The sequence below is a fragment of the Callithrix jacchus genome, chromosome 20 (assembly GCF_049354715.1).
Source record: "Callithrix jacchus isolate 240 chromosome 20, calJac240_pri, whole genome shotgun sequence".
Lineage (NCBI taxonomy): Eukaryota > Metazoa > Chordata > Mammalia > Primates > Cebidae > Callithrix > Callithrix jacchus.
Window position 1 is genome coordinate 11,208,250 of NC_133521.1, and position 22,030 is coordinate 11,230,279.

The 22,030-nt window shown below is 34.6% G+C and overlaps 1 protein-coding gene across 25 annotated transcripts in view; it reads left to right on the forward strand.

The window, feature by feature from the left end:
* CHD9 (chromodomain helicase DNA binding protein 9) overlaps nt 1–22,030 on the forward strand; it is a 286,203-nt gene that overhangs the window by 169,385 nt on the left and 94,788 nt on the right. For all 25 annotated transcript variants that reach the window (XR_013530432.1, XR_013530433.1, XR_013530430.1 and 22 more), the window contains 9 exons: nt 3,217–3,328; nt 7,157–7,303; nt 8,183–8,251; nt 8,334–8,389; nt 9,340–9,457; nt 12,633–12,719; nt 12,863–13,000; nt 16,601–16,722; nt 19,756–19,999. Coding sequence is in view for 21 of the 25 variants with exons in the window: in XM_078358110.1 (XP_078214236.1) it covers nt 3,217–3,328; nt 7,157–7,303; nt 8,183–8,251; nt 8,334–8,389; nt 9,340–9,457; nt 12,633–12,719; nt 12,863–13,000; nt 16,601–16,722; nt 19,756–19,999 (1,093 nt within the window). In the remaining 4 variants the exon portion in view is untranslated. The remainder of the gene's footprint in view (nt 1–3,216; nt 3,329–7,156; nt 7,304–8,182; nt 8,252–8,333; nt 8,390–9,339; nt 9,458–12,632; nt 12,720–12,862; nt 13,001–16,600; nt 16,723–19,755; nt 20,000–22,030) is intronic.

Consider the following 22,030-nt stretch of genomic DNA (forward strand, 5'->3'; position numbering starts at 1 on the left):
TTTCTGTCTCTATTCTTACTACCTGTGTGACTTTGAACAAGTTATTTAACTTCTCTAACCCTCAATTTCCTCTTATAAAATAATAGTACTTGCCTTTCAAAGTTGTATGAACATCAAGTGAGAGAATGCATATAAAGTCAGCACAGAGGCTGACTCATAGTAAACACTGAATAAATGGAAGCTGTAAATATTAAAAGTAGTTTTTAAGAGTTGAGATTTTAGTGGGTTGAGGAATGAAATGGAAATGACTCTTGAGAACTGTGGATACAAAGGAGGAAGAACAAGATCATATGGTATCTAACAGTAAATATAGCCTCAAGGCAGATTTTTATTTTAGGAAAGAAGCTAGAGAAGGAAAGGGGACTAGAACAGAGAGGAAGTAAACAGTGAAAGTGGCAAGAGGGAATGCAGTGTAACTATGATTGGTTCCTTAATGTTGCTTCGGAATATCGTTGTGTTTCCTCTGATTTCCTGCTTCCAACGTAAGCTGTATTTCTTACTCTTATTTGCTTTCTTCACATATTCAGAACAGTGCAGGTGAGACACCAAGTAAGAATTTCCATTATTCTGTTGAATGTGGTAATCATACCAATACAAGAATAATATAGGGAAAAATCATTCTCTAACTTTTTCTCACCTCAAGTCTAGTCATCCAGTCAATAACTGAGTCCTCTTGGTTCTGCTTTCACAATAAAAAGTTACATCTTTCTTTACCTCTTCATCCACATTCCCACAGCTCTAGATTACACTCTCTGCTCTGAATTGTCATTTACCGTTTCATTGGTTTCCCTGCCTTGCATTTCACTTCTTTGTCATCACATTACCTCCTTGCTTACATTGCTTATATCTTGCACATGCTTTATTTTTTCCATTTATTCAAAATAACTCACTACGTATTCATTAAACATTTGTTGCCGGTGATGAACAAGACAGATTCCTTTCATATTCTGCTCTTAAGAGCTTAAAAGTTGGCCTTAAAATGTGAACTATCTGCACTCCAGTCTGGGTAACAACAGCGAAACTCCGTCTCAAAAAAAAAAAAAAAAAGTGAACTATTTGTGTGTCTGTGATCTTCACCCTTTCTGGTTGCCCAACTGTCTGCTGCCTCCTTCTGGGTACTCTTTGTGTTCCTGTCATATTACCACTGAATGTTCTCCTTACTCTTCTATCGTATTCATCCCCCTGCCTGGAATGTACTCTACCACTTCTTTCACTACCTGTTAAACTTCCTTTCATCATATCAGATGTTATCTATTCTGTAAAGCCCCCTTTACTCTTTTTTTTTTAAGATGGAGTCTCGCTCTGTTGCCAGGCTGGAGTGCAGTGGCGCGATCTCGGCTCACTGCAGCCTCTGCCTCCCAGGTTCAAGCGATTCTCCTGCCTCAGCCTCCTGAGTAGCTGGGACTACAGGTGCGTGCCACCACACCCAGCTAATTTTTGTGTTTTTTGTAGAGATGGGGTTTCACCATGTTGGCCAGGATGGTCTCAATCTCTTGACCTCGTGATCTGCCCGCTTTGGCCTCCCAAAGTGCTGGGATTACAGGCATGAGCCACTGCACCCGGTCCCCCTTTATTCTTTAATAAGCGTGGACACTTCTTCCTTTGTGTTCACATTTTGTCCTCTGCTAACCACCACTTTGGCATTTTAGCTGTGATCATAGCCTAACTATGATACTTTAAAGTTAGTAAATGTGTCACTATATTTTCAAGTCCTAGAGCCTAGGAAAGTGCTCGGCATATAATAATTAGAAGTTGTTAGCATTAGTTTAGAAATTATTATGTATTAAGACTGTGCTAGGAGCTAACATACATTGTCTCAATTAATTCTAAGCAACAGTAGTTACGATGATATCCCTATTTTCCAGGCAAGGAAACTAAGGCTAAAAGACATCAAATAATTTGCCTAGTGTCTCACAGATAGGTACACGGTGGAGTCAGGGTTTAAATCTTTGACCCTGTGATTTCAAAGTACATGCTCTTAACCTCCAAATTCTCCTACATTAATAAATGGTTGTTGAAAGAATTCTGATATCTTTTCGATAAATCGTATCTGAAAGTATTTGGGATATTTTCAGTTTTTATAATACAGATATTTAAAATAGTCTATTGCTGATTAATAATTACTGTGGTTTAAGATCATGCCCCTGCATCTGTTGAAGCAGATAAGAAACATGAGAGTTATATATTTATACCTCTGATCAAGACAAAAAAAAACCACTTTCTATTTTAGATAGCTCCATCTGGTGAGTATGTATGTAAATATCAATATATATAAACATACATATATAAAGATATACTGACACATACATGCTATAGGAATATAAAACATAATAGTTCTTATCCTTAGGAATATAGAGTACAGCTATAAGATAAGCCTTAACATAAATGAAAGAATTAAAGAACAACTAATTCTTAAAGTGTCTTAAGTAATTGTCTTTCTACTGTAGAGTAGAAAGAATTACAGGCTTTTAACGAATAGGGGGATTCAAGGATAATAAGTGGAATTTGAATTTAATAAGAGAAAAAATCTGTCATTCCAAATCTTCAAGATAAAATAAATACAATTATGTCACCTCACATTTTTCCTATGAAAAGTAATCTTGAGCCTAAAAAACAAGCAATAAGACTTGACTGCCTTTTTTTTTTAACCCACTAAAAGTATTTATTTATTTGTTCATTTGTTTGTTGAGATGGAGTTTCACTCTTGTTGCCCAGGCCAGAATGCAATGGCACAGTCTTGGCTCACTGCAACCTCTGCCTCCTGGGTTCAAGCAATTCTCCTGCCTCAGCCTCCCAAGTAGCTGGAATTACAGATGCCTGCCACCATGCCTGGCTAATTTTTGTATTTTTAGTAGAGACAGTGTTTCACCATGTTGGCCAGGCTGGTCTCGAACTCCTGACCTCAGGTGATCCACCCACCTTGGCCTCCCAAAGTGCTGGGATTACAGGTGTGAGCCACTGCATCTGCCCTACTTGACTGCCTTTTTGTGTTTAGAAGTACATTAATTGTATTTCCAAACATAGAATTGGATGGTGTTTGTTCCATTAAAATAGAGTTTATGTTTTGAAAATATCAACATGGATTTCAGGATAGTTATCATCCTTGGTTGGACATGCAAGTGATATAAAGTGGAAGAAAGTTTGTCATGACAATCTTAATTAAATTTAGGAAAATTAAAAAAATTCTTACTTTTTATTCTTTTCCTCTTGAAACAGCAAACTCATTATTACATTGGGTAAGAAACAAAAAAGAAAGAATGAGTCTTCAGATGAAATATCTGATGCAGAACAGATGCCACAGCATACATTAAAAGATCAAGACTCTCAAGTGAGTATTACTTTTTTCTAGAAAAAAAAAAACACTATTAGAATTATTTAGTTAGCATAATATTGCCTTGTAGATATTTACACTTTAGTTTAGAAGTAAAAATACATTGTGTAGTATGGTAGAAATTGTAAGGTAGCATTATTACAATATGCTCCTGGTAGTATTACTATAGAATATTAGATGTGGGAGGAAACTAACATATCCTCTCCAACCCCTCATTGTTACTGAAGCCCAGATAGGTTAAGTAACAATACAAAGTCCTTGATGGCTTTTAGCATAGAGGAGTATTTAATAATATTATCCTGTCCTTATAGAGTGCTTTTGAATGAACTTGATGGACATAGTAATTTTTTAAATCACATACAAACAAAAGAGCAATAGCTTGAATCACTCCTAGAAATAATTCCTTTGATCTGCTTCTGTGAAGAAAAGATAACTGATTATATTAAAAATTTCCTAACATAGACAGAAGAAATACTGTTGCATTTTGCCTTTTTTTTTTTTTGAATAGGTGGATATTTAAAATAACCCTGTTAAGTTAAAATTATATATAGTGAAGGTCATAATAATTCAGGCCACCCTCTGCTCTCTAATAATTAAAGTATGACTGTAGGCCGTAGGGGTGGTGGCAGTTGTGAATTATGGGGCCAGAAAGCCCCTGAATGGCCTTTCTTCTTCCTTATGCAGCTTCTTATCCAATGGGAGAGTAGTGGCTCAAGGCTCCTGGGCTGCTGCAAGAGTTGAGGTAAGGGCAGTGACTGAAGCTCCTTAATATTACATGGCCTGGCTTTTTCATCATATGTTATCTTTAACTTAGGCAAACTTACATTTAATTTATACCATATGATTAAATTTAGTTAAATTTTTTGCTGGAATAATGCTGGCCATTTTTCCATTATGTAATTACCAAACAGTGAAATGGTAGGCTAGGTCAACATGAACATTTCTTCCATGTTTTTCACTGTAGTGTCAGGTTGTTTTGACAGGTGTGTTGCTTTAACACGCACAAAAAAATGGTGAAGGTAAAAATATTTTCTAATAGTTATAAATCTATATTATTGATATATTTGATTTTATCATTATATAAATATTGGAAAGGCCTATGTAGCTTTCAACCACATTGGAAACTAATTAAGGTTTGGAATCAGGTAGAAATCTAAAAATGTGATTTGGTATTTAATTTTTTTACCTTTAATCTTGATAGAGAATATTCCAGTAGTTCACCTATATTTAGAGACCTAAATTAAAAAGAAAAATGCTCCTGTAACAGATTATACTACTAGGATTATTATAGGAAACAAGTTCAATGTTAAAATAGTGAAGTAGTATGTTAGTCATTTAAAACATGCTTCAAACCTCCTATGTAAAGTGTTACGGGCTGATCCGTTGAAGCCATTAAGACTTAAGAAACTAAAAGTGAGATATTAGAAGGGACAATTTATCAAGATTTTTAAAGTTGTGCTTTAAAAAACATCATGGTGAAAGAAAGCCAAAAAATGCGCATGCCAAAAATGTGGACGCTCTTGTTACCCAGGCTGGAGTGCAATGGTGTGATCTCGGCTCACCACAACCTCTGCCTCCTGGGTTCAGGCAATTCTCCTGCCTCAGCCTCCTGAGTAGCTGGGACTACAGGCACGCGCCACCATGCCCTGCTAATTTTTTGTAGCTTTAGTAGAGACGGGGTTTCGCCATGTTGACCAGGATGGTCTCGATCTCTTGACCTTGTGATCCACCCGCCTCGGCCTCCCAAAGTGCTGGGATTACAGGCATGAGCCACCGCGCCCGGCCCTCTTTTTTATGTTTTTAAACTAGTAGTGACGTATGGCAGAGAAAGATAATTGGTGAGATGATACCTTATTTGGCTTTACCTAACTAATGCGTAACTTTGTACTCCAGTGGAATGTAATTTATGGCAAAATCTATAATCTCATAATTCATAAACTTTTAATCTGTTAGACAAAGTCTTTTCAGGATGAGGGAATGGTTTACAATAAGTAGCCTTCATTCTATTTGAATGCATGTTTGTGAGCTTAAAAGATTCTTTGAGTGAGTTATTTCTAAGCATAATAGATGTCTAAGTGACCACAAAGGAAACTAATGCTGAAAACCTCTAACAGAATTTTTTTTTAAATGTACTGAACTATTCTCACATTTCATTTAAAAGTCATGCCTAATGAGACATTGATAATATGTGTTATTGTTAAAATAATAAATGTCATAGTTGTTTATTAATTAAAACTATTTTTGAACGTTAAGATCTATATGGTGCCCATAACAGAATTCTAAATATTCTTTTAGCCTAGTGTTAGAAATCCATAGAATTCCCCCCTCCTAGGGAATAATAAGTGATTAATATCCTTTTGAAAATAGGATGAAGGAAAAGTGGGTTTCTAGTAGCCCTTTAATTAGAATTTTTATATGCCACCAGGATGTGTTACTTTGAGGTTTGAAATGTCAATGTCTTCATGGCCAAGAGACATTGACCCATTCTACATGAGGCATGGTGTTATCTAGTACATTTGGCCAACCATATGAGTGCCTTTCTTTCTCTAAGTATTTTACTATTCACAAGAGAAAGAGGCAGAGGCATGACTACATGTATTTCATTTGTCACCAAACTGAAGCAGTGACTTGGCCATTTTTGTCATGGCTGTGAAGGTCAATTAAAGACCTGCCAAATAGAAGACAGGCAGAAACCAAAAGAACTTGTGGTTTATTTTGATGGTTCCATTTTTTGGAAGTGTCATGAAGTTACTAAATAGATAGAAGAAATTTGACTAGAAAAAAGAAGAGAGAGATTTGCCAGATATTGAGCAATAGAACAGTTGGTTGAGATGCCACTACCCCTATGAAATGTCTCTACCCCATGAGATTATAAGGCAAATTTAAAATATACCTAAGCCCTTTAGATTTTCAAACAAACCTGAGTTTTTGTCTTTACTATAGAAACACCAAAGAGATGTAACTTTGTTTTTGTTTTTCAAGTTTTCCATGAAATATAACATTTTTGAAACAAATATTAGATATTTAGGGAGGTAAGTAAAACCATGTATATTTGATTCCAGATTTAAAATTACTTCGATTATTTAAAAATTATCATACTACATGTAATACTTTGTAAAAGGATTAATTTTGTTTGATAATAGTGATGTTCTTTATATTTAAGGAGAGCTACCAAAGTTAGTAAAACAGTTTCTTCATTCAAATTTAATTATTTGGTAGATTGAATGCCTTCTTATTTTGTGCATTTCTTTTTAAATTTTTTTTTTCTGCTTTAAACAGTTTCACGCACTTTGGCAAATACTGTTTAATTTATTCTTCTGGATTTATACTCCCAATTAATTATTTACCCAATATTTATTTGATACACTTTTTAGGTTTGGGACTAAAACTGTGAAATTATTAATAGTTTAAATATTTATTGCCCAAACTATGACATAGTTAAATAAAACAAATACCTTTTTATTCTTAACAATAGTTCCTAAAGAAAAGTAATGCAGTAATAAAGGTATTACTAATATATTTTGCCCAACCTGTGAAATATTTTTACAAAAGAGAGATCTCTTATTTTTAAGATTTCCAAATTAACATAATAAAAGTATTACTAACCTTTGTTGTTTGAGATTGTAGGAAGTAAAACTGTAGGAAGGTTGTAAGCCTGTGGCAAACAGCAAATTATAATCTTCCTCTAAATAAAACAAAAGAGGAAAAAATGAGCACCGAGTGTCATATTGAAAATTTAATATACAAAATTGCCAGCTCTAGGGGTAATTATTTTTAAAATTTTTCCTTCAAAATAAATTACATAATCCTTGTGGTTCATTACAGAAAAGAAGATCAAATCGACAAATTAAAAGAAAAAAATATGCAGAAGATGCAGAAGGGAAGCAATCTGAAGAGGAGGTGAAAGGCTCTATGAAAATTAAAAAGAATTCAGCTCCTTTACCTGGTGAACAGCCTTTACAATTGTTTGTGGTAAGCGTATTTGGGATTATGACTGCAAAACATTTTAAACCAACATAAATTCTATAAAATATTTGGATTATTTTTCTTCCTAAAAATTGCTCCAACTTATCCTTCTGGATTCTATATTATTAGTTAATATAGTCACTCAGATTAGAAACTTAGGGATTATCCTCTCCTCATTTTCCTTTGCCTCTTCATCCAGGTTGTCACTACACTTTCTGCCTCCTAAATATATGTTCTTGAAATTCTTCGAACTATCTGTTCTGCAGAATATTTCTAAATTACAAGTCTAATCACATTATTTTTCTACTGAAAACTCCTCTAATAGTTTCCTAAATCTTACAAAAATGATGTTGCCTTTTTAGCAGTGTGTAAATGTGTGGTGGATTCTCTGGCTTCATCTCCTGCTACTTCTCCATAAGCACTCAGTCCTCTCTTTTATGAACACATTTGCCTGAATGCCACATGTACTTCCCTCTTCTATAATTTTTTAATTTTAAATCCCCCTTATCTGCATTACGAGCCAACCACTCAGCCACTAGCTGAGTACCTTGGGCAAATATTTACTTAACTATGCCTAAATTTCCTAATCTGTAAAATAGAAATGATAATAATGAAGACAATAGATTAATATATGCAAAATGCTTAGGATAATGACTAGTACATTAAAAAGCACAGTATGTTTGCTACAAAGATGGTGCAGATGATGACGAGGACAATAACGATATTTTTGTTTCCATTTTTGTGTTTCTAACATGTAACATGGCGTCTGGCACATATGCTATATAAATGTTTGTTGAATTGCAGTATGTTCATAAACATACAAAGTGGCAACTAAAAGATCTTTCAGAATATGTTCCATCATTATTTCTTTCCTCCCTCCCATAGGAGAATCCGAGTGAAGAAGATGCTGCAATTGTAGACAAAATTCTATCTTCTAGAATTGTAAAAAAGGAAGTAAGTAGTAGTACATTACATTTTACACTTCATATTCTGTGACCTGTTTAAAAGAGTCACCATTACTGATTTCTTTTCTTAGATATCACCTGGAGTGATGATTGATACAGAAGAATTTTTTGTAAAATACAAGAATTAGTAAGTATCTGAGTTAGAAAAATAAAGATGTTATTTACATATAAATTAATATATTTAAGTAAAATTATGATTTTCATTTTATCCATATTTAATGATAATTTTTATTATTTATACTTGCATAACTTAAGAATCATTAAAAAGTAAAAAGGGTTCATTTGAAAACCTTTCATGTTAAAATTGAATTTTTTTCAACATGTTAATTAGTAACATCAAAATGCAGGAATCTTTATAAAATATGCTTTTATAATTTACAGACAGCATTCATTGTCTTGTTGAACTTTTCAGATTTTATTATTCTTATAAAAGACATTTCTAATCTACCTATACTCTCAGCTGTTCTGAAGGGTGATACAAGAGGATCTCTTGAGCCTAGGAGTTTGAGGCCAGCCTGGGTAACATAGTGAGACTCCATCTCTTTAAAAAAGAAAAAAATTTTTTTTCTCATCTTTAGGTTTTTATGTCAGATGTATACAATGTGATGATCTGACCTTAAAGTTTTTCATTTTAATTTTTGATATAGTTCAGTTAACCTATCAGAGTCTCTAACTTGGGAAAAATCATTTACTCTTATTGTTGTGTATTTTCCAACTTTTCTTTATACCTCCATGAAAGCATTTTAAATCACATTCGTTTCAAAACAAGTTAGCTTTCTGATCATGACAAAACTGTTATAGGGAAAAAACAGTAGAAAAATCACACATTGCTATTAATTTTTGATCATTTTACTGTTCTGTTTCTATACGGCAAATTACATACCTTTATGAACTCCTTAGCATGTAGTGATCACAATTACTTTATTTTAGAAATTATATGAATTCTTTAAAATTAAATGATAAACTACCTATTTGTAGTGTTGAAGATAATATTTTATATTGGATGTTATGATTTAAAATACATCTTAAAATGGTTATTTGTATCATTCTAATATATGGCTTTTATAAAAATTTTAGCTCCTATCTTCACTGTGAGTGGGCCACAGAAGAGCAGCTTTTGAAAGATAAAAGGATCCAGCAGAAAATCAAACGATTCAAATTGAGACAAGCACAAAGAGCACATTTTTTTGCAGACGTAAGAAAAAAAGACTATTATGTGTTGGTCTCTGAACACATGTATTATTTATCAAAAATTATACATTATTTTAATTCTTAGACTTCCAGTGTTGATATTTGAAAACAAATACTACCTGCATATAGTATTTTTCTCTTCTCAAAATTAGCTTGGAAACTAGCCGAGACTGGAACACTGGTAATGGTAGATCATGCTTGTATTTTTAAACTAGCATGTATTTCAATACTTAGAGTAATATTACCAAGAATATATGAGCAATATTCAAGTAGAGGAAGTGATAATCTAGCAAGTTAATAGAAAATACGATTTTTCAGTACATGAAATATATTGCATATTTTCTATACCACCTTCATGTATGTAAACAGAACCTCACTGAAAAAAATTTATTTACCTCTTTAGGCCTCACTAAATGGTCTGATGTTCTTTCCAGCTCCAAGTTTTTCTAAGAGATTTCTTTTAGAGCAGTTTTACGTTCATCTAAATGTTTTTAATTTGAACTTTTTCTTTTAAACAAAATAGTCACAAAAATAGTACAATGAATTCCCACATTTATTTTAACTAGATTTTCCAAATGTTAACATTTTACCATGTTTGCTTTTATCATTTGTATTCATTCTCTCTCTCTCTCTGTGTCCGTGTCACACACACATACATCTTTTTCTAAACCATTTTAATGTTGCAAACACTTTAGTATATATATTCTAAAAATAACTATATTCTCCTTCATAAAAATAGAACTAAAATTGATGTAGTACTATTATCTCATCCACAGACCTTATACATATTTCACTAATTGTTCCGCTAGTGTTTTTATAACAAAAAGAGAGAGAGAGAGAGAGAGAGTGTGTGTGTGTGTGTGTGTGTGTGTGTGTGTGTGTATTTATCTGGTCCAGAGTCTAATCCAGCAGGATATGTTACATTTAGTTGTAATATCTCTTTTAGTCAGTCTCTGTTTTTCGTTTCTTGGACATTTTTAAAGCATACAGCTCATTAATTTTGTAGAATGTTCATCAATTTGGGGTTGTATGGTGTTTCCTCATGATCTAGGTTAGGCATTTTTAAAAAGAACGCCATAGAAGTGATGCTTTATTCTTCTAGTGAATGACATAAGGTGTACATGTTACCTATCTATCCCAGTACTGGTGATAGATTAAGGTGGTATCTGCCAGATATCTTTACTACATAATTACTATTATAATTATTAAATTTACCTCAAAAATGTGGGCTGGGTATGGAGGCTAAGGCCTGTAATCCCAACACTTTGGGAGGTCCAGGTGGGAGGATCACTTGAGCCCAGGAGTTTGAGACTAGCCTTCCCAACATGTGAGACCCCCATCTTTATTTGGAAAAAAAAAAAAGGATAATCCTAATGACCTGTCAGTTTACGAATGCTGGGAGATCCTCCCATCACCTTTAATATCTGTCATCTGTTTACTGTGATCTAGAAGTTCCTAACAAGCTGAAGATTTTTGAATTACTTAATAAATAATCATTAAATTTTACTAAGTAATTTTTCTCACCTAATTCAGGTACAAAACATTAAATAATAGCTATGAAAAAAGTTTTAAATCAGTTTCTTTTTGTTTTGTTTTTTAGTTTTTTTTATTTCCATAGATAATTGGGGAGCAGGTGTTAGTTACATGAGTAAGTTCTTTGAAGATCTTAGTAAGATCTTAGAAGATTTTGGTGGATTCATCTGGTCTTTATAATTGGGGTATATTTGACAACAGTTGCATATTTGTAGGGAACACAATTTGATGGGTGTGATATACATGTATATTGTGAAATGATCGTCTCAAACTAATGAACATATCTGTCACCTCAGATACCACTTTCTCTTCTTCTTTGTTTTAATCCTAAAGTGCTATATCACTATTCTGGTGTTGGGCAGTGTTCTTTGTTTCTAGGTATGTTCTATACAAAAATAATGGAAATGAAAATATCACTCAGAAGAGATTTAAGATAGCAAAGAGAACTAAAGGCAGAGCCATGGAGTACTACAACATTAACAGGTTAAACAAAGGAGGAGAGGCAGCAGAGAAAGCTGAGATGGCTGTTGGAAGTAAGACTTTCAGAGAGTAGTAGAAATTGGCCAATAGACAAGACAAGGGCAGAATCTAAGTCAGAAGAGAGAAGAATGAGGGTGAACACATAGAGGTGTGACAGAAGATGGAGTTTGGAAAAAAACATGTTTTTGTACTTTTGAAGCATGGAATCTGGGTTAAAGTTGTGGCAAGATGTTAGAGTTGTAGGAGATGAGACTGGAGGAAAAGATACGATCTCATCTGTTCTACAAAAACTAATATGGACCTACGTGATCCCCAAATAGGGAAGAGTCAGTGAAGAATTTTAAGTAAGGGAGCAATATATAAGATTTATATTTGAGAAAGATTACTCTGGGGCCAACGTGAAGTACAGATTAAAGGGGGGTGAGACAGTAGTTAGGATTGTTTGTAAAGGTTTAAATAAGAAGTGAGGATGAGGAAGGAGGAACCAATCTCAGTTAGAATTAAAAGTAGAATCTGTGCAAATTGGTGACCAGTTAGAGTTAAAAGTAGAATCTGTACAGATTGGTGACTTACTAGGTGTAGAGGGTAAAGAAAAAGAAGGAATCTAAAATGACTTCTCCATTTCTGACTTGTGTCACTGAGTGTGGGCTATGGAGAGGGAGCTGTGTTATCATTAATCAGTTAGAAAATGCAGGAGAAGTTATGGATTGAAGAGTAAATGAATGCAAATGAGCTTAAGGTACCTCAATAGAGTTTGCAGTCAGCGCAATAAGTGGCTCTTGAGCACAAGAACCATCAGGTAAAGATGAAGGGTGTGTGAGACAACTGAGAAGTGAGCATACAGTGGGATGTGTGGTCTTTAACTCTTGCAGCCTGAGGAAAGAAGTAAAGGAAAGTTATATAGAGTCTGATTTCAGGAATTTTTTAAAGCACATATCTTCTGGAGTACCTTATTTTTTAGTGCTATTTGATTGGTTTTATTATTGATAACATTATTCATGATATCCTAGATATGATTTGGAAATGAAAATGGAAGAATTCCATTTATTGGAAATTTCATTGAAATCAAAGTTACGAGTCCTATAATGAAATGCTAATAAATTTGTCCTTACTTTTATCATTCCTCTTCTTTGTCAGATATCAATTAAGTTACCTTTTAATTTTAGATGGAGGAAGAACCATTTAACCCAGACTACGTTGAAGTAGACAGAGTATTAGAAGTCTCTTTTTGTGAAGATAAGGATACTGGTGAGGTAAATATTTGGTAAAAATATTTTTTAAGTAAGAAAAATCTAAAACTTTCCAAGTATTGAAACCTAGTACTTTGTTCTCTGTTTAAACTATTTCTTATTAGTCTCTTTTTCAAAATAGTAAAATGAAAACAATTTTTTTACAGCCTGTTATTTACTACTTAGTAAAATGGTGCTCATTGCCATATGAAGATAGTACTTGGGAACTAAAAGAAGATGTAGATCTTGCAAAAATAGAAGAGTTTGAACAACTGCAAGCTTCAAGGCCTGATACAAGATGTTTGGTAAGAACCTGTTATAGACAGCTTTATAAAATCTTAGCACTTGTTTATGTAAGTTATGATATTGCTAATAATTATGTAATGTTTTACTTTCATTTCTTTCAAACAGGCTTGTTACTATGTAAGTCTAGTTTTGGGAGCGAAAGCTAAAGAGGGAGTTTATATGTGAAAAGACAGGAGCAGATTCCTTTTTGATTAGCACCAGAGTGAGGAAGGCTGCCCTGATAAACATGGAGATGTGAAGTAAGAGAAGGAAATGAATTAAATATTCCATAGAAGAGATATTGTTTTATAATAACTATTTTCTGGTCTTCCTAATATTATTTTCTGGTCTTCTTACTTTATTTTCCAGTAATGCCCATAGGGTGTTAACAAAAGCGTATCAGTTTACCCCCATTCCTTTTAGCTTGTAAATGCTATTCCTTGAACCAGGAAACAGAAGTGTCAATTAAGAGAGGAGTGAATCAAAGAACGTTGTAAAAGAGGAAGATTTACTTTTGGGATGGGGACTATGCCTTAGTGGTAAAACATTAAGCTTTATTGAATAAGCTATGTCTTTAGATCAGTGATTCTCAGTCAGAGGTGCATAAAATCTCTTTTGGAACTTCTCAAAAATTAGAGGTGCCTTAGGTGTGTGGTATAGTCTTTGGTAAAGGAGGCTCAGCCAATAGAATTAATCCCCTTAATTAATGTAAAATTGATGACAGCAAGGCTAGTCTGTCACGAATAATGTAGGAGGTGGTTTTTGGTTTTTTTTGTTTGTTTTGACCAGTATTTTGCTGTTAAGTAAAATAGGTATAAGTCATGTAAAGTATTTTGAGATTCTGTAAATGAAATTTTTCCCTGACCCAAACTAATGAACATTAATAGTGATTGGATTGCTGAAAAGAAGCTATACAGAATATGATCTAATGCAGAAATTATTTTAGGCGCAATTAAAATATGTTAATTATTTTAATGTTAATTGGCTACCGCTTAAAAAATGTTTTCTTTAGCAAACACTTATCTGTATAAAGTAGCAGCAGAGCTTCAATAACCAGTCTTGTTCTCAGCATACTGATAACCTGTTTATTTTTTATTTACAATTACCATACACTTACCTGATGGTTAAAAAAAAAACTCCCTTGAACTGTGTTTTTCCTCTGCTCCCAGGATAACAGAACACTCAACACAAAATACTTCTGTGACCCCAAAATATGTGGGGAATTCTTCTGACCAGCATGCCGTCACTTCTGCAGTGGATACCAGCTGGCAGTCCTCTAACTCAGCTCTACCCAGCTCTAATTCATCATCTACCCAGATAGCATCAAATCCCACATCTTGAGGGTTCAGTCACACAAGACTGCCCCCTCATTCCTACCAGTCACAAATCCAGGGGCCTACAGAACTTCTGACTGACTGGCTTCAACTTAGGGTTCCTATTACCCACCACTTTGGGTTTGATTAATTTGCTAGAGCAGCTCACAGAACTCAGGGGTACATTTGTGTTTACTGGTTTATTCCTAAGGATATTTTAAAGGATACACACAAACAGCAAGAGGAAGAGAGACGTAGGGCAAGGTCTGAGCGCAGAAGCTTCTGTCCCTGTAGAGTTGGGGTTTGCACTCTGCTGGCATGTGGATGAGTTCTTGTTCACCTTCCTGGAAGTTAACTAAACCCTGTCCTCTTGGGTTTTTATGGAGGGTTCATTATGTAGCCATGATTGATTCAATCATCCAGTGGCCATTGGCCCTCAACTTGACCTTCTCCCCTTCCTTCCTCCCATTCTCCCTTCCTTCTCTCCTTCCCCTCTCTCCTTCTTCCTTTCTGCCCTTCCCCTTCCTACCATTCTCTTCTCTAATCATGCCTTTGTCCTTCTGGTGACCAGGTCTACTTGAATCTATAAGTCAGCAGTATTGGCACACAAAAAAGCAGCACTTTGGAAAACCTAAGGATATCAGGAGTTGTATGCCACGAAATGGGAATGAAGACCAAATATGTATTTCACAGTATCACACCTGATTATCTATAATTCTTAGAACTGTAATTTTGTTGATTAGTAACATGATTTTAAAGCAAAAGACAATAGGAAACCTTTTGCTTGTCTCTCAGAAGCTTATTTTTCCTACTGAGACCCGACTAATTGTAGGCCAGGATAATGTTATTTGAATTCCCATTTAGGAATCTTCAGAAAATTTATGTCATATATTTGTATATATAAGTGAATAAAATTTTTTTACATATAATGTTTCACTTCTATGCTTCTAGATTTCTTTTGAAATAAATGTTTTGTACTGTGAATACCAAAAGTTTATTTTGGATGCCATTATAAAACGGTTATTGTTTTTTAAAAAATATTCATGATTGTTGCCACAATGTAGAATACAATTGACTTTTGCACATTGATCTTGTATTATGCAACCTCGCTAAAATTGCTACTTAGTTTAACTTTTTTGGTAGATTCCACAGGATTTTCAAATAGACAAATCATGTCTTCTATAATATAAATACAGTTTGTTATTCCTTTTCAATTTCGATGACTTTTATCCTTTTCTTGTTTGATTACACTTGTTAGTGCCTGCAGTACAATGTTGAATAGAAGTTGTCACAGAGGAGATCCTTGCCTTATTCCTGATCTTAGGGGAAAAGCAGTCAGTCTTTCACCTTTAAGTGTAATGTTAGTTTTGGCTTTTTTTAAGTTGTACCATAATGGGTTAAGGAAGTTCCTTTCTATTCAAAATTTGATGAGTTTTAATTAGGAATGGATGTTGAATTTCTCAAATACTTTTTCTGCATCTACTGAGATTATCATATTATTTTTGGTTTTAATTTTTTATGTTTTTTAAATAGAGACTGTGTCTCTTTGTGTTGCCCAGGCTGGTCTTGAACTCCTAGTCTCAAGCGATCCTCCCACCTTGGCCTCCAAAAGTGTGGGATGAGCCACCACACCTGGTCAATTTTAATTTTTTAATCTGTTGCAACACTGATTAATGTTTTACTTCAAACCCACCTTCCATTCCTGGTTTAAAAAAAAAAAACCCTACTTCATCATGATGTATTGCCCTTTTTATATGTTGTTAAATTCCATTTGGTAAAATTTTGTTAAGAATACTTACATCTCCAAGAGATCGAGACCATCCTGGTCAACAAGGTGAAACCCCATCTCTACTAAAAATACAAAAATTAGCTGGTCATGGTGGTGCGCGCTTGTAGTCCCAGCTCCTCGGGAGGCTGAGGCAGGAGAATTGCTTGAACCCAGAAGGCGGAGGTTGCGGTGAGCCGAGATCGTGCCATTGCACTCCAGTCTGGGTAACAACAGCGAAACTCCATCTCAAAAAAAAAAAAAAAGAGTACTTCCATCTTTGTTCATTAGGGACATTGGTCTATAGTTTTCTTGTAATGTCTTTGTATCAGGGCTTCATAGAATGAGTTGGGAAATATACCTTCTTCAATTTTCTGGAAGAGTTGTATAGAATTAATTTGATCTTTAAATGTTAGGTAGAAGTTAATCATAACACTGTATACTGTTATGCCTCTTAGGGTTATTTTTAAAGCAATACTTTTTGCCGTGAATATGATATACGGAAGATTTAAACACCATTCATTCTTTGTTTTTCCACAAAGGATCGTCCTCCTTCTAATATTTGGAATAAAATAGATCAATCCAGGGACTATAAAAATGGCAATCAACTCAGGGAATATCAACTGGAAGGACTCAATTGGCTCTTGTTCAATTGGTACAATAGGTATGTAGTATATCATAACAAAAAAAACTATCTTTTTAATGTGTGCCAAAATGTGTCAAGTAAAATAGATAATGATGTTGCTATATTATTATTGTTATGAAGTCTTCATTATTTAAAGTGAGGTTACCTTAGGAAAATATGTTAATTACAATTTAGGATTCAACTACAATTGCTTTCTTTAAATGTCTACCAATCATAGAAAACAGTTGGTATGTTGACTAATAATTAAATTTGAAATACCTTTCCAAGAGTCCTAAGACACCTTCTGTGTTATATAATGCTTTTCATCTTATCAACCCATACTACTGTCTGCCAACAATCAGTTTGAGTTAGTGAGTTACAGGCAAGGTTTACTCATAGGAATTAAAGCTCTATCATTGAATGTAAATCATCAAAGAAGTAGGTTGTCAGCAATTGATAAAGAATGGAGTATAAAATATGGGAACCTGGTAATTAATTACCCCATTTTTATTAATTACTTGCTTTCCAAGGTTTTCAAAATGCCTTATAGAACATCTTACATTCTTTAATGAGATGAAAAGATAGTTGCGAAAGAAGTAAAAACTGGTGCTGCAATTGAGGAAGCATAGTAGTTGCATATGCAAAAGAGCGAATAAAGGCAATACTGTAGTAAGAATAGCAAAATTTGAAGATGCTTTTATTCAGAATCATTTTTAATCATTTTTACTTTTCACATGATTCTTCTGAGTTGTTATGCTTAGTGCTGGTGAGTCATGGACTCAGTCTATGGAAAGAGGCCTGTTATCCCCACAGTGCTCTTTTCCCTAATTTATGTTTTCTAAATATTAATCATCATTTTTTTCAAGAGAACCATGTAGGAAAAAGTTAACAAAACATTTTTTTAACTTGTCTTCCCTCATCAATACTCTTTCCCATCTCCTAAATTGCCTATTTTAAACTTTCACCACTTTCTTGAAGCCCTTATCACAATTCTGCCCCCTTTACTCTCTGTATATGACTGCTTCATAGTGAAACCTGGGATGGTAGGTAAATTCATTCAAGTTTTTCCTTGCCCTCATATCCAAGCCTACAGATGTATTAATATATTCATCCATAGTTATTCTTACCACTGTCCTCATGTATCAGACATGCCATCTCATCTAGTCTCCTTAGAGCCTTACTTTTACTTCAGTCACTTATCCTTCTCTTTTATATCTCCAGACCACCCCTAAAGACTGTTGCCATCCCTTCAGTCTGTAAACAGATTTGGGTTTAAAATAAACTTTCTCTTGGCTCCGCTTTTCTCTTTCTCTCTCTATAACTCTCTCTCTCCCTCCTCCCTCCCTCCCTCTCACCACCAGTGCTCCCACCCTGACTCCCCAGAATTCTCTGAAACTTTTAACTTTCCAAATCCATGGGATATTTTTCAGCCCCAATTTGCTCTCTGCTGCATTGGTTAGTAGTTGCTACTCCCTTCTTCAAATAGCCCCCTGATTCTGAACCCCAACAGCTTCCACAGTGTGACTCTCTCCTAGCTCTGCAGTACCTGTGACTATTCCTGGTTCTTCTTCATCTGCTTGCCCTGTAGATGTTATGTTTGCCTGCCCTGGGTTCTGTCTTCTCTTTTTTCATATTACATGTTTGTTCTCCCTAAGGCATATTCTATACTACCCGAGGCTTCATGTACCAATAATATTCTAAAGGCCCCATACTTTATCTCTAAGGTCTTGAACTCTGAGCCTATATTTCTTGCCTCTTGCTACCTGAGTGTCTATCTCAATGATTCTTTAAACACAACAGATTTAAAAATTAATCTTACTATTTCCTGTTTCTTCCCCTCAAAATTGTTTTTCCTCTGTATTTTCCATCTTGATTAATAATAGCACAATTCATTTAGTCACCCAAACTGAAATCTGGCTTCACCCTATACCCCATACTTTGGTAACTAGGTCCAGTTCATTCAAACCCATAATTCATTCTGGAAAGTTCTCTCAGTTTCTCCTCTCTTAGACCAGGTGCCCACAGTTTCTTCCCTGCACTTAATGGTACTTTCCCAGTTACTCTCTCAATTTCTAGTCACCTCAACCTCTAATATCCACAATAGAACCAGAGTTAAACTTTAAAATACAAACCTAATCTCATTGGATTTGTTTGAAGAGTTTCAGTGATTCCCATTGCATGTCTTCTATGGCAGATGTCTTCTATTTATGACCCTACTTACCTCAATAATCTCTCCTCATTTTACCTTTTCCTCCAAACCACAGTAAACAACTTTTGGTCTCTCAGTTCATCATGTTCTTTACACTTCTGCTGATTCACTATGCTCTCCGGCAAAATTCTACTCATTACTGACCTCCATCTGAAGGAGGTCTTCTCACATCTTTTCTGAGTTGAGGCTTACTCTTTTGAGCCTCCATAATAAACCATACTGATGATTCTTAACTGGCCACATATAATCATCTCTGGGGCTTATTTTTGAAATTATACCTGATTTTATCCTATTCCGTTCACAGTGAATCAGAATGTATAGGGGAGGGGCCTGAGTATCTTTTTTTTTTTTTCAAGCTTTGTAAGCTTTTCTGATGCACAGCCACAGTTGAAGGTGCTTTATCTGTGCTTCTGTGATAGTACATTGCATTACTATTTACTTATTTATTTGCATGTCAACTTCTGTAATAGATACACACCCCTGGAAGGCAGAGAACATGTTCTATTTCTTTTGTATCCCATCTTCTCATACTGTCCTAAAATATAGAATGTGTTTAATAAGTGATTCCTAAACAAATAAGTATTTAGTTGGCCTTGCTCTTCCCTTTCCACTCTTCAAAAAAATTAAACATCTAATGGGCAGTATCCTTATTTTGGAGCTACAGAAATCTTTAGTTGTTCCTTTACAGGTTTATAACATTGTAATCTTAAACCTACTCTGTACTTCAACAACTTTTACATTTTTATAAATGCAACTATTTTATTTTGTCTTTGATTATTTTTGTATATTTACCTTTAAAAACATTGTGGTATAGGGGAAAAAAAATCCAATGCATGCATGGATAATATATTTGTTTATTTCAGACGAAACTGCATTTTAGCAGATGAAATGGGTCTTGGCAAAACTATTCAGTCAATTACATTCCTCTACGAAATCCTTCTGACTGGTATAAGAGGACCTTTCCTGATTATTGCTCCACTTTCTACTATTGCAAACTGGGAGAGAGAATTTCGTACATGGACTGATATTAATGTTGTGGTTTATCATGGGAGCCTGATTAGCAGACAGATGATACAGCAATACGAGATGTACTTCAGGGATTCACAGGTGTGTTATTGATTTTGTTTGTTGTTTGAAAGGTCAGGGCTAAACAAGATAATCCTTATATACCAATTATGTTTGAATTTAGGATACATTTTAATTGCCTACCTAGATCTTAGTTTAAGCTCTTATTCATCATTTTTATTTTACAATAAATTTGAGTAGCTGAAGAGAAGAATGAAAAAAGTCAGTTTAATGCTATAGTTCACTATAATGAAATATGCAGATTTAAACAATATACAAGTCTCATTGTAATCCTTAATTTTTCAACTAGAATAATAATTTTGCTAATTGTTTTTAAATACATATTAGATTTCTTTTTAGAGTAATAACTGTCTCTGATCATTGTCCAGCTTTTTTCCCAACATTTAAAAAATTTAAATCTTCACTAACACCACAGGCTTAGATGCCTGTTGGTGAGACCGTAGGTTCTCTTTCATGTTCAGTGGATCTTTATTTTAGACATTTTTTTAATGTGGTTTGTTTTGCTTACTAAAACAGTTATACCTCCATCTTTTTCTCCTTTGGATTGGTTATGTCAGTACTCTAGTGGTTTGATGATGTTCTTCTCTCCCTGTATTTATAAGAGGAGTATTTTCTATCTTCCTTTGGCCACTTACTCTTTAAGAAGGGATTTCCTATCCCTCCTAAATGCACAGATCATAAAAAATAAATACACATCATAAAATAAAGAGATGACAACTTAAGGATATTCTAGCAGAACGTTAAGACTAGAAACAGGCCAGGCATGGTGGCTCACACTTGTAATCTTACACTTTGGGAGGCCGAGATGGGAGGATTGCTTAAGGCTAGGAGTTCCAGACCAGCCTGGGTAACATAGCAAGACCCAGTCTCTACCAAAAAATTAAAATATTTCTTGGCTGGGCGCGGTGGCTCATGCCTATAATCCCAGCACTTTGGGAGACCGAGGTGGGCGGATCACTAGGTCAGGAGTTTGAGACCAGCCTGGCCAACATGGTGAAACCCCATCTCTACTAAAAATACACAAAAAAATTAGCTAGCATGGTGGCACGCACTTGTAATTCCAGCTACTTGGGAGGCTGAGGCAGGAGAATCGCTTGAACCTGGAGGGCAGAGGGTGCAGTGAGTCAAGATCATGCCACTGCACTCCAGCCTGGTGACAGAGCAAGACTCCATCTCAAAAAAAAAAAATTAAAATATTTTTTAAAAAAGAAAACATGAAATTCCAGGTCATGGTCTTGTATGTTCATATGAATTATTTCATTAAAATCTTTATTAAGAAATAATAAAATCAATAAGCACAATTCACAAAAAAGTGTGCTTTTTAGATAGAAAAGGTTTATTGCCTGGCACTCTACCTTAAAAGCACCTTAGTATTTTGTTTTTCTTTCACTCGTTCTATTGTTCTAAAAGGATCATTATAACAGAAGGCCAGGTTATGTGGTATGATAGAGGTTCAAGTAAGGTAATGTGCATAGCCTTCTACTTTTGCCTCCCGATGATAACTGATTATCTACCTGTTTGAGCCCAAGAGTTTGAGGCTGCAGTTAGCTGTAATCACATCACTGCACTGAAGTCTGGGTGACAGCAAGACCCTGTCCCTAAAAAATAATAATAGTAAAAACAGCAGAAAAGAATCAAACTATTATCTAATTAAGATATCATGGGTTTCAAAGGTGCAAAGGTGATCATTTTCAATTGCTGAAGAATAATTTAAGAATTATATAGATGCTTAATTTCATATAAATGTAATTGTTTCAACATTGGAAGTAGGAAGTAAAATGAGGTTACAGGAACATAATCAGTTAATTTATCCATTTTCAAATTCTTGGGCTTAAGTGATCCTCCCAAGTACCTGAGAAAACAGGAGTGCATCTCCACACCTGGCTAATTATTTTATTTTTTATAAAATGGGGTCTTACTTTGTTGCCCAGGCTGGTCTCGAACTCAAGTAATCATCCCCCCCTCAGCCTCCCAAAGTGCCGGGTTTACAGGCAGGAGCTACCATACCTGACCTAGTGTTTCATTATTCTTAATCATAATTTGTAGAATTTT